Source organism: Coenobita brevimanus, chromosome 106, assembly GCF_032717465.1.
Source record: "Coenobita brevimanus isolate Jiangsu-jjx chromosome 106, ASM3271746v2, whole genome shotgun sequence".
In the NCBI taxonomy this organism is placed as follows: Eukaryota; Metazoa; Arthropoda; class Malacostraca; order Decapoda; family Coenobitidae; genus Coenobita; species Coenobita brevimanus.
The window spans coordinates 15,765,781-15,778,985 of NC_137059.1; the positions used below are offsets into that span (position 1 = coordinate 15,765,781).

At 43.9% G+C, this 13,205-nt stretch overlaps 1 protein-coding gene across 1 annotated transcript in view; it reads left to right on the plus strand.

The window, feature by feature from the left end:
* The first annotated feature begins 1,447 nt into the window (after positions 1 to 1,447).
* Positions 1,448 to 13,205, plus strand: part of LOC145416549 (uncharacterized) — a 54,986-nt gene continuing 43,228 nt past the window's right edge. Inside the window, exons 1-3 of the mRNA XM_080285514.1 lie at positions 1,448 to 1,472; positions 1,824 to 2,453; positions 3,507 to 3,637. Of these exons, the coding sequence (XP_080141640.1) occupies positions 1,448 to 1,472; positions 1,824 to 2,453; positions 3,507 to 3,637 (786 nt within the window). The remainder of the gene's footprint in view (positions 1,473 to 1,823; positions 2,454 to 3,506; positions 3,638 to 13,205) is intronic.

A 13,205-nucleotide genomic window follows, 5' to 3' on the forward strand; every position in this document is an offset into this window, starting at 1 on the left:
ACAGTAAAGTGATATTAAATGTTGAATTATATATTTTTTTTATAAAAGTTCATGTTGTACACAGATTTGCAAACAAGCCCCTAGTAAGACAAAGATACAGTATTTTTTCTTTAGCTGTTTTAATATACATTTCTATATGTCTTTTATTGCTTTGCAAATTGAATAACCATTAAAATGAACCTGAACATTTTTTTTTCTTTTTTGTCAGTATAAATGAGCTCCATGCAAATAAGGGTTCACTGGACCATGTACTTAACTTCATGGAAATGCTGGTCTAATGGCGGCTGTTGTTCCAGGTTCACAGCTGGAGTCAGAGCAGTAAAAGTGTCATAAACACTGTCGTCACTGCCTGAGTAATGGATGATAAGTACAAAACAGGACTGAGGGCACATCTTATGTTGTGTTAGCACATCCAACAAGAGGTACCTCAGCCAACAAATTATGGGTTATAATCCATGTAGTGTCCTGTGGAAGATTTTTTTTTTTTTTTCACAAAGCTGATTTGGATTATATACATGGTGTGGTATCCTTTGCAGTATCTTTTACGGCAGAGACAATGGGTAACAGCATTTGAAGTAAGGAAGATGGTGGTAATATGCCTGAATTGACTCAGCAGTGATGGCCTGTATGTTTAAAGTTACGGTTCAGAAGCATTCACGTGTTAGCAATATTTAATCCTTTGGCCGTGTTAGGTGACTGTGGTCGCCCTACCAATTATTCTTTGTGGCAAGTCAGGCAACCACAGTCCACAGCCGAAAAAAACACATTTCCATCTACACGTCTGTTGTTTTTCTCTAAATACAGTAGGTTTTGATTTCTTTTATATGCCAACAAACAGTATACATGTGTCTAGTGTATATATACAAGTGAAAAACCTTGTTTGAAGTAAATATCTTGTCATTATAGCAAAATTAGAGAATAACAAAAATTAGTTTTTCACCTTTTTCTCAGAAAATTACAATGTTCTTGTACAAATATGGTTAGTTTTGATTTCTCTTTGTGTGCCAACAGACAGTGTACTGTACATGTGTCAAGTGTAGATATACAAGTGAAAACCTTGCTTGACATAAACAATTCCCTCATTATTGCAAAATCACACAATTGCAAAAATTAATTTTCGCATTTTTTTTCTTATAGCCTTAAAGTATTTTTGTAGAGAAATGTGCATTTTTTACCATTATCACACTAAAAAAATTAGAACTTCACAGTAATTTCCCATTGGAAAAGTAACAGTATAATTAGCACAATTTTTTAGGGACTTAGGCCGCAACCAGGGGAATGACCGAGAAATGATAGGTCGTGGCCAAAGGGTTGAAGGAATAATAGTCTGTGTTGAAATTTTATCCATTTTTTATGTTTTGAAATTTTATCCATTTTATGTATGTACTATTATTATCCAGTAATAGTGATGAATTTTTGACACTGTTCATTGTAATGGGAGCATCTTATGACTGAGCATGGGTACAATGAGGGTAAGTCATCCTGTTGGTGGTAGACAGTAAGATTAACACCAAGGTAGAGTAACTGAAGTATAGTGGAAGTTGAGAGAGGTGGAAGGAATGATATAATGGAGGTGGTAAAGGAAGAACCAGATGTAAAGTTAGAATGTGAGGTGAGTTACAAAATATTGGAGGTGGTAAAGGAAGAACCAGATGTACAGTCAGAGTGTGAGGTGCGTGACAAAATATTGGAGGTGGTAAAGGAAGAACAGTCAGAGTGTGAGGTGGGTGACAAAATATTGGAGGTGGTAAAGGAAGAACAGTCAGAGTGTGAGGTGGGTGACAAAATATTCCTCAGTGACAATGAGACTGTCCTGGACACAGTGTCCTCAGCTGAAGTTGAGCAGTTCAGATGTTTAGAGTGTGGTAAAGCATTTCCTTTTAAGAACAGTCTTACCCGACATGCAGTTATTCATTCAGGAGTGAAGAATTTCAAGTGTGATGAATGTGGTAAACTGTTTTCTCAGAAGGCTGGTCTCACTCAGCACCTATTAATTCATTCAGGAGCTAAGAATTTCAAGTGTGATGAATGTGGTAAACTGTTTTCTCAGAAGGTTGGTCTCACTCAGCACCTATTAATTCATTCAGGAGTGAAGAATTTCAAGTGTGATGAATGTGATAAACGATTTACACGGAAGTGTTATCTCACTCGGCACCTATTAATTCATTCAGGAGTGAAGAATTTCAAGTGTGATGAATGTGGTAAACTATTTGCAATGAAGAGTACTCTCAACAAACACCTGTTAATTCATTCAGGAGTGAAGAATTTCAACTGTGATGAATGTGGTAAACAGTTTCCAGAGAAGTGTGGTCTCATCAAACACCTAGTAATTCATTCAGGAGTGAAGAATTTCAAGTGTGATGAATGTGGTAAACAATTTGCAATGAAGTGTAATCTCACACAGCACCTGTTAATTCATTCAGGAGTGAAGAATTTCAAGTGTGATGAATGTGGTAAACAATTTACTCACAAGCGTTATCTCACCGGACACCTATTATCTCATTCAGGAGTGAAGAATATCAAGTGTGATGAATGTGGTAAACTGTTTTCTCAGAAGGTTGGACTCACTCGGCACCTATTATTTCATTCAGGAGTGAAGAATTTCAAGTGTGATGACTGTGGTAAACTATTTGCAATGAAGAGTAATCTCACACAACACATGTTAATTCATTCAGGAGTGAAGAATTTCAAGTGTGATGAATGTGGTAAACAGTTTCCAGAGAAGCGTCGTCTCATCAAACACCTAGTAATTCATTCAGGAGTGAAGAATTTCAAGTGTGATGAATGTGGAAAACAATTTGCACAGAAGCGTAATCTCACACAACACCTGTTAATTCATTCAGGAGTGAAGAATTTCAAGTGTGATGAATGTGGTAAACAGTTTTATCACAGAAGCAGTCTCACCAGACACCTATTACGTCATTGTGTAGGGAAGAGTTTCTAGTGTGCTTAATGTGGTAAACGGTTGACTCAGTTGATGTCATCTGACTGTTTTATTCATTAACCCCTTAAACGCGGATCGTCGCGTTTGCGACGCTCGGCGAAAAGGACATAACGGCGGATCGTCGCGTTTGCGATTCTAGTAAATTTTGAATAACCGCGGGCAAGCAGGCTCCAGCTGGTATTGTCTATCAGTACCGCCACCCTTTAGCTACTTTTAGCACACTTGACCTTTGTACCACTGACCTCGGTTGTTGCCAAGTATCATCTTTTTTTACCCACCCACGCACCACTGCCCGGCCCTCCCTCGTCGTGCGATATGGCAGCGCGCGGACAGCTCAGACGTGTCAATCTGCGCCTTCCTCTCGCAAGCACTTTATGCTAATTGGAAACACTTGTTTCCCCAGTTGTCACACTAGCATTTTTTCCCGAGGTTTGCCCCTGTTTAGCGTCAGTTTACCGCAATCTTTGAAGGTGACACTATGTCTCAAGCTCTTCCGAGTCTGTGCCTTCCAGCCCTCCGAAAAAGGGCTTTGTGACCTCCACCCCGTCCAAACCCTTACTAGGAACTGCTAAGGGCCTTAGTGACTCGGCTATAGGCATTGAATTGTTGAAAGCGTCAATGGATTATGGTAGTGACGTCGGAGTGTTATCGAGCCTTGCCGAGTCAGACACTCTATCGAGTGCTGAGTCTGAGGTGCCTGAAGTGACAATTCCTGTGCCCAGCACCTCAACAGGCAAGGCTCCAGTGAAAAGGGGACTAGTGTATGGAAAGGGAGCCAAGAGGAGACAAAGTGGTGACCCCGCTTCCCAGCCATTGTCTTCCTCAGACCGGCCATTGTCCCCTACACCAGGTCACGCCGCCGCCATACCGCCACGCACTCCCAGCCCCATTCTCTCGTCGTCATCTTCAGCTGTGCTTTCTCCAGAGTCTTCTGAGTCTCCTTCACCACCTCGGAAGGGAAGTAAGCAGTCTGGTTTACGTAGAGGTTTCCGTAGGCCCCGTGTCCGTGCTGGTAGGAGTAGGAAAGTGTCGCCTAGTGTTAGAGTTAGTGGTAAGGTTACTCGCACTATGCAACTCACCACTCAGGCCACTGCGATTGACCTTGAACCTTCTCCTTATCTCCCCACCACCATCACCACCACACCGACACGACCTAGCACAGCCTCTGCCACACGGCCTGCCTCACCCACTGCCACACGGCCTGCCTCACCCCCCGCCGCCCCCACCACCTCCCAGCCTAGGCAGGGCACTCTGGATGCTTTCGTGTGGTCTGAGGGCTCAGATTTTGTGCCAGAAGATCTGCCCTTTGATGCCAGTGGGTGTGGGATACAGGCTGACTTCCCTGTTCCAGAGGATGGTGAATGTCTGGACTACCTGTTGGCCTTCCTTGATAACGAAGTCATGGAGCAGATTTGTACCGAGACGAACAGGTACGAAGGGCAAGCTGCTGCAGTTCGTGAAGGTGAAGGTGAAGCTGCAACGCCATCCACGTCGCGGATGGCAGCATGGGTTCCTGTTACGATCCGGGAACTATTTGTATTCATCGGCTTGATGCTTCTCATGCCACATAATTGGAAGCACAAGCTCGAGGAGTACTGGAGTGCTGATGATCTTTGCCCCACACCCATCTTCAACAAATACATGAGTCGTGATCGTTTCAGGCAACTCATGACGTACCTTCACTTTGCCAACAATGATGAGCCTTCCCAAACTGACCCACTATGGAAAGTGAGGGGAATCCTGAACCTGATCAAGGACAAGTTTATGACGTTCCTTCGGCCCTTCAAGAAAGTTGTGATTGACGAGTCCTTGGTTTTGTTCAGGGGCCGTCTTCAGTTCGTGCAGTATATTCCTAGCAAACGCCACCGCTTTGGAATAAAGTTTTTCGTGCTGTGCGACTGCAAGACGGGGTTCATCCTAGACTTCGTTATCTACACCGCCAGCAATGTGGACTTGGACAAGACTGACCCCCTTGGATTCTCTGGTTCTGTGGTGAAAGTGCTTTTGGAAAAGTACTTTGGCGGGAATCATGTCCTGTATACGGACAATTATTATACAGCTCCCAAACTCGCCAAGTACCTTTCAGAACACCGCGTCGGATCCTGTGGCACTGTCCGGAGCAATAGGGCACACTACCCTGCCTTCCCCGAGGCTGAAGGATCAAAGTGGGGAGACGTGCACCTGAAAAAATCGGACAAAATGCTGGCGATCAGGTGGCACGATAAGAGAATCGTCAATGTGCTCACCATAGTTCACAAGGGGGAAATGCAAGCCACAGGGAAGGTCGACAGAAGGACTGGCGATCCTGTGATGAAGCCTGATGCTGTGATTGACTACAATGTCAATATGCGGCTGGTGGACAAGGCAGATATGATGATCGGAGAGATAGACTGCCTGAGGGGGAACCGTCGCTGGTACAGGAAGGTGTTCTTGCACTTGCTTGATATGTGCATGCTGAACGCCTTCATCCTGTATAAGATCAAGAACAGGAAGCCAGCAAACTACTCTCTCCAGCATTTTTCTAAGACTTGTGTGTACCAGCTGCTTCAGCGTTTTGGGCAAGTACTGCCATCAGGTCCCAGGCGCCACTCACACACACCTCCAGACTGCCTACAGTGCCAGGACTACCTTCAGCGACACCGCCTGGAGCCACTGCCTAGCACTGCCAAGAGGGGAAAAGCACTCAGGAGGTGTCATGTGTGCAGCCACACTACCAGGCAAGACAGAACATTTAGGCGCACCTCCTTGCAGTGCAAAGAGTGCAAAATTCTCCTCTGCGCTTACCCGTGTTTCTTTGACTACCACAGCCTGACTAGATTTTGAAAATAAGGGTAAGAATCTTGTAAATAATACTGAGAGTGACAGTGATACTAGTGTTTAGTTTTCTTGTACGTACTGACAGTGACAGTCTGATGAGCGTAAATTAGTGTATGTAGTTGTAAAAGCACTGACAGTGACAGTGATTTCAGTGTAAATAATTGTACATAGTAATAATATAAGTATTGAGAGTGACAGTCACTCCAGTGTAAGAAGTTGAAAGCATATGTTTCTATTCTATGTTCTGACAGTGACAGTTTGGTGTGTAGAAAATATTATTTTTATAACAGATGACAGTGACACTGATGAATAAGGCACTAAACTGACAGCTAGAGTGAAAGTGAGCGATAGAAATGAAGTGCGAGCAGCTGACAGGAATGAGAATAAAGTGCCTGCCGTAAGGCTGAATAAAATCGCGCCGCGGTGGTCTTCCTCATTCCCGCTTCACAATACTGGCAGTGACAGTGATTTTTAGGGCCGTAATAGTGCCAAGCAAGCCTTTGCGAAGTACTATGAAGGAAAATAATGTAGTATACATGTTTTTAGCTGTGAAAAGGGAAATGTGTGTTCAGTGACGGGAAGATCGCCGCCGCGCTGCATGTCGGCCGTACACTCCGTTCATTGTAGCCTTATTTTCAGTGCTTATTGTACAAATACGAATTCCAAACTACTTGTACGTTGTTGTATAAAGTGTACTGTGACAGATTGAGGCTGTGGTAGAGGGGAAACCGGGTTGCTGGAGGTGTGAAAGTGAAGACTTTGTTACCCAACTTTGCAAGTCTCCACAAGTCCTTTGGTAGTCCACGAAGGCTCAACACCTGTCTCAGGAGAAAGCTGAATGTAAGTACTATATGCCATAAAAATTTTAATGTTCTAGGGTTAATCTCTGATTTTTGGCAAATATTTTCCCACAGGTACTCAGACCCCGCTACAACCCCGCCACACGGGAGGGATCGGCCGTACACGGCCGCGTTTAAAGGGTTAAGGAGTGAAGAAAAACAAGTTTGATGAATGGGGTAAATAGTTTTAAGTTCTCTCCAGTATCATTTCATGAGTGAAAAAATTTGAATTTGTGGTGACTGGAAAACTGTTCAGAAAAAATTCTTAACCCGAGGCGTCCCGTCGACGTATGGGTACGTCACAACGTTTTGTAACAGCCAGTCCCGTCGACGTACTGGTACGTCGCGCAATAGACGTGTTGCCGGTTCTGGGTAAACATGGCCAGTGCACTCTGCCATGTACTTAAATTAATTTATCATTTGCACTGAACAAGACGTGATAACTTTAATTCTTTGCGGCTGGAGGGAAGGAGCCGCCATCTTGGCGATGAGGTCAGCATTCACACTGCAGACGACGCTCCAATCCATCACACAATACTTTACCAGTAAGATATGATAGTTGTACCTGCATGGCCACCGTAGATCCGAACTATCCCCTTCAGGTATGTTGTGAAGGAATACTTTTCATGGTGTAAATGGATGGTACCTGTTAGGTAAGTAAATTGTGGTGAAATCGACCAGATGTAGCGTACAGCTACACCATACCCGAGCGGTGCTCGTACCTCATGAGGTGGAAAGTGTTAAATGTATGCCGTACAGAATCAGTTGTATAAGTTTATAATAGTATTATGCTCGTATTTAATATTTGACGGCCGTATGCTTAAACACAAATGGAGAGGCCCTACATTGGTCCCTACTTTACACACTAAGGAAAGCACAAGCAAGCCCTCAATTTTTACACTGTATGCTAAGAGAACATTAAGGGAAAGGGGGTGGTTGGTAGCCCTGCGTGACCAGTTGGTACGTCGGCAGTGCTCCCGTGGGGGTCGCCGTGACTATTCTTTGTCCAGACGATGTCAATCAGCACCAAAATAAAATAATTTTCCGTCATTTTTTTATATATCAGCACTTATTTGTACGTATACATTATATACTATTATAGTAATAAACTTTTCAATCATTACTTATGTTGTAATTATGATAGCGCTGGAGATAGGTCAGGTTCGGTTAGGATAAATTTGGTTAGGTTACCTTAAAACTGGTTAGGTTAGCTTAAAACAAGTTAGGATAAATAAGGCAGGGTTGAATTACGAAAATTTATGTTAGGTTTGGGTAAATGAGCACTGATAAAGGGCAATTTCGCTGAAAAATAGCGTTCAAAGATGGTGTTTGTCAGTCCGCGCACAGATTAGGATAAGTTTGGTTGGGTTAGCATAAAATTGGTTAGGTTAGTCTCAAATAGGTTAGGTAACGTTAGGAGAAATAAAGTTGGGTTGTTACGAAAGTTTAGGTTAGGTTTGTTTAATTAGGCCTGCAAGGGTAATTTTGATCGTATATGGCGCTCTAAGATGGCGTCCATCGGTCTTGATGCACAGCAAGACAGTGGCTGTCCATGAACAAACACCGCTTTTTAAAGCACTTTTTACCATATTTAAAAGAAACGAAAAACACTAACTTGAAAACACAATTCGAGAGTACATGAAGAATTCCATGAAGGGCTAAAGCAAGGAAAAAATGCAAAATAAGGTGGTCCTTTGTCTCCTTAACGATTACCAAGAATTATGAATAGAATGCTGCCGAAATATAACAAAAAATGATATAAGAAAATGAAAAACAGTTTGCGGTGTCTGAGATTAAAATGCAATGATGATCCTATGAGGCACGACGCTTCATAGTTTGGCCTATGAGCGAAGAACAGTAGTTTGGCCTATGAGCGAAGAACAGTAGTTTGGCCTATGAGCGAAGAACAGTACCTTTCTCGTTACATATATTAACGTATCTTATTACCTTTAGCATTGACTGAACGTTCTATATTCAGTTAAATCACATGAGTAACGTATAAAAGTGGTTTACACATGTCAATTTTAGGATCTCGCCTACTGTCAACTACTCTTAAAAATATAAAAATGACAGTGCGTGTCTCCGCCAGGGCAGAGACGGGCCCGGGTTTGACCTACTACTCGATAAGGTACAGCCCACGTGTTTTAATAACCAACGGTTCAGTTCCCGTGTATGTTTGCATTGCACTTTTAGCAAGTTAAAATATTTTTTACATAAACAATTTACATTATTCCATGCGTTCTGGAGGTATAGGGTTACTTTGTTACGAATAATTAAATGTAGGGTTTGCGAAAGCCAAGCATTCCTTCCCTTAAAAAAATGTTGGAACAACCCTACATATTGAGGGAAGTCTTTCCCTACTTAAACTTTTAGCATACTGTTTTGATACAGAGCCCTTAGGAAAGGCCCTACATTAGCTTTAAGCATACGGCCGTGATGACTTCATTATTAGTTTTCTGAAAAAAACAGTTTCAGTGACCCTGAACTACAGTACAGTACTTCAGGGGAGTGTGATGAAATACCGAATCGGTGGTCATTTACCGAATCAACACTGAATTAATTGGCACGTTTTAATTGGTATTATAGATTTTATTACCGTAGAAGTTCATACTCACCTAATTATCCGAAATCTAGTCAAATTTTTTTATTTAATTTTACCTTTTAAAAAATCCGGATTCACAGTGAAAACACGCTAAAATTAGCAGAAATGTTTCTCTTTTAGCTCAGCAGCTTTCCTTGGCAGACATCTGCTTTGTATAAATATTAATTTAACATACAAGTGCATTTATTTGCACTTTAAATCAGTATCTGTGCAAAATATAAGTCTGTCAAGGCATGTTGGTGATCTAAAGTAGAAATACCCGCTAACCTTAGAACGTTTTCGCTCTGACTCATAATATTCTATTAATAGTTAAATTAAGCATAGTTTTTTTTACTGAATTTCAGATAATTAGGTATGCATGAACTTATATGTGAAGAATATAATATTTTCACAACAGTAAAGACTGCATTCCAGCACTGGGAACTTCCGACGAGCAGCCAGCCACCACTGTTTTCATTTATTGTTATTGGCTAGTATACAGAGGAATAATTTCCTTACTGTGCTTTTGTCAGTGCACTTACACATTGGAACGAAACATTAGCAATTATTCCTCTGTCACTGGACATTCTTAGAGGTCAGAAATAAACACAGTGTATGCTGGCTAAACGTAAACAAAGCAGACTATGCTGCCTCAGTGTGAGTAGTGATGTCACGGCCAATCACAGGCCGTTTCAGAGTCACGTGATTTTTTTGGCTACTTTATCTATTATTTTTTCATGTTTCTGCACATTTCTTTTGGAAATAATGGTTGACATAGTTATTTTCTGTGTATCTTTTACCCATAGAAGTATCTAACTTCAAAAAAATTTTGACCGGAAACTCATCTATTGCAAGGTTCATAATTTGCACAATTTTCAAATCTCACGCTTGATTTTGGGGAGGGCAGAAGTGGCGTGGAGGGAGTGGGGAGTGAAATTGAAAGTGTAGGGGCGGTCACTGAAAGTGAGAGTGGCGGGAGTGAGTCATCACCCGTGTGGTGGTGCGAGGCAGCTGAGCGTATCACGTGGGGCAGTGAGGGTGCGTGGTGAATCACATGGTGTGGTGATGGAGCGGGGAGATGAGATGGAGCCACTCCCCGGCACGTCTTATGCTCCCCAGTATTCCCGGACTTACTCCCCACAGCCCCCTGATGTTCCCCAAGGCCGTAAGGGTAAGGGAAAAGGCTGAGGGAAGAGGAGTGTGAGTGGGGAAGCCCTCCGCACTCCTCCTCCCCAACCTCCCCCACCAGCATGTCCCCACCCTGACGAAGGTGACGATGGGGGCGAGGTTAATGTGAGTTGGAATTGGGAAGATGGCAGTGATTTCTCTCCCATCATTCACCCCTTCACTGAGCAGGGGCGCGCTGCTGCACGGCTCCTGGGATTCACCGTTGCTCCACCAGGCTGGATTTTTTCCACCTGTTCTTCGGTGAGGGTTTTGTGGAGCAGATTGTGGAACAAACCAACCGTTTTGCCAGCAGCCAGCGCCGTGAGAGTGAACGACTGGGCACAAGGAGCCGGCATTTGATCATTTACGATTACCCTGTCTCCCTGGCAGAGATGTTTGTATTTTTTGCCTTGGTACTTTTTATGGGTATTTTATGTAAGAAAATAAAAAATAAAAAAATAAAGAATTCCGGCATACTGGACAACGGACCCTATCATGCAGACACCTGTATTTGGCAAGATCAATGAGCCGTAATCGGTATCAGCAAATTCTAAGCTGCCTCCACTTTTACGATGCTGATGATTTTGCCAATGCAAATGACACTGATAAGATGAGGCGAATTAGGTTGGTTTTTGCTCACCTACGGCAAACATTCCGTTCCTCATTTTATCCCTATAGAGACCTTGTCATAGACGAGAGTCTCATGTTGTGGAGAGACAATATTTCTTTTTGCCAGTATATACCCAGCAAAAGGCACCTTTTTGGGTTCAAGATCTTTGTTATGTGTGATTGTAGGACTGGTTATGTGCAAGACATAGTCTTGTACACCGGTGCACAGACAAACATAATAGAATATCAGAGTATTGGACTGTCTGGAGCAGTGGTAAAGACAATGATTGAAGAGTACCTTCATCATGGTCATGTCCTCTACCTGGATAACTGGTACACTAGCCCTCTTCTCGCTCGTTATCTACACATGCATGACATGGGACTCTGTGGTACCGTCAAGGTGAATCGGCATCACATGGTCAAGGTGGGGCGGAAACTAGAAAAAAATGAGGTGGTCTTCTTCAAGGCTAACAACATCCTAGGTACAGTGTGGAACCACAACAGAGAAGTCTGCCTCTTGTCCATGGTTCACCGCCCATTGATGCACCGTACAAAGTCCGTGGATTACCGTAGCGAGAGGAGGCGCCACATCTGGAAACCCGAGTGTGTGCTGGATTATAACATCAACATGTGGCTGGTGGACCAGTCTGACTCCATGTTATCCTCTGTCGAGTGTGCCTGGACCACAATGAAGTAGTACAAGAAGCGCTTCTTTTACCTGCCGGATGTAACTGCCCTCAATTGCCACCACCTGCACGCCATGACAACAGGAGTGCAGCAAACCTTTGAAGGGTTTGAGGGAGCTTGGCCGTGAGATTATAGCCCAGTATGCGGTCGAGAGGACCCAACAACGCACACGCACTACCCCTACTGCCCAGACTCCCCTGAGAATTTTCCGGCCATTTTCCCACTCCTATACCTCCCCAGCCAAATAGACCAAGGCCCCAATGCAGGTGTCGTGTGTGGTAATTCCCGTGTGAGACCCACCACTCAGAGAAAAGACACCCGCTATGAGTGCGTTGAGTGTAACGTGGGTCTCTGCATTCACCCTTGTTTCAGTGAATATCACACCTTGATGCAGTATTAATATAGTGTGAATGCGTTATGACGCTCATACTCAGGAAAAAATGCGACATACAGACGCTCAGTGTAATTAAAAAGGCCCGTAAATATGTAAATAGTAGTATAAAGTGGAAACGGGTGTATTGTAAGTCAATCTATCTATCTATCTATTGCCAGACGCCTCAATCCCTTTTGGGGTGGCCACAAACAAATCGCCTCCAAGTTGCCCTGTCCCTCGCCATTTCACTGCCCTGCTCCCAACTCGCACCCCCCTCTCTCATATACCTCTCTACCCCATCCCTCCATCTCATCCTCGGCCTCCCCCTCCCTCTTCCCCCCTCCACCTCACTCACATACACTCTTTTCGTCAGTCTTTCACCCTCCATCCTCTCCACATGGCCAAACCATCTCAGTGTGTTCCTCATAACGCTTCCTATCACATCCACATCAACACCACAACGCTCCTTTATATCCTCATTCGTCAGCCTGTCTCTCCATGTGACTCCACAGGCTCCTCTTAAATAACTCATTTCCACTGCTCTCACTCTTGACTTGTGCCCTTCCAACAACGTCCAAGCTTCACTTCCGTACGTTAGAGTTGGTATCACAATACAGTAATCACTCTAATATCCGGACGCCCAATAACCGAACATCCCCACTACCCGGACCTTATTGTCCTGGGATCCACCATTCCCAAAATGGTCCGAAAACCCCAAAAAAATTTAAAAAAAAAATCGATTTTTTTCCGTCCATAATTTGAACTTGCCGCGCGCGCCGCGGGAGAGCATTGTTTTGGTGCGTCATTCCTCCAACATCCGATAGAGCGCCGCTGCATCCTCCCCACTTCCCGCCTGTCTCTCACCGCGACTGGACCTACGCTCTTCGCAATGGCTGCCCACGTGCTCGCTTTTGTGGTGGTGCCGTACTTGCTGCAAGGCCTCCTGCTGCTCTCGGGCCTCCTCTTAGTGTGTGTGATGATGGCCCCGCCACCTGAGAAAAGGAAGAGAGTGGTGTTGACTCTGGAAAAGAAGAGGGAGATATTGGAGAAAGTTGATGCGGGTTGGTCTTCTTCCCGCATTCTCCGCGAGTACAACCTGGCCCGGTCGACTTTGTTTGATATCAAACGTTCCTGAGACAAACTCATGCAGTACACGGCTGACTTCTCGTCGCGGAGCAAACGCAATGT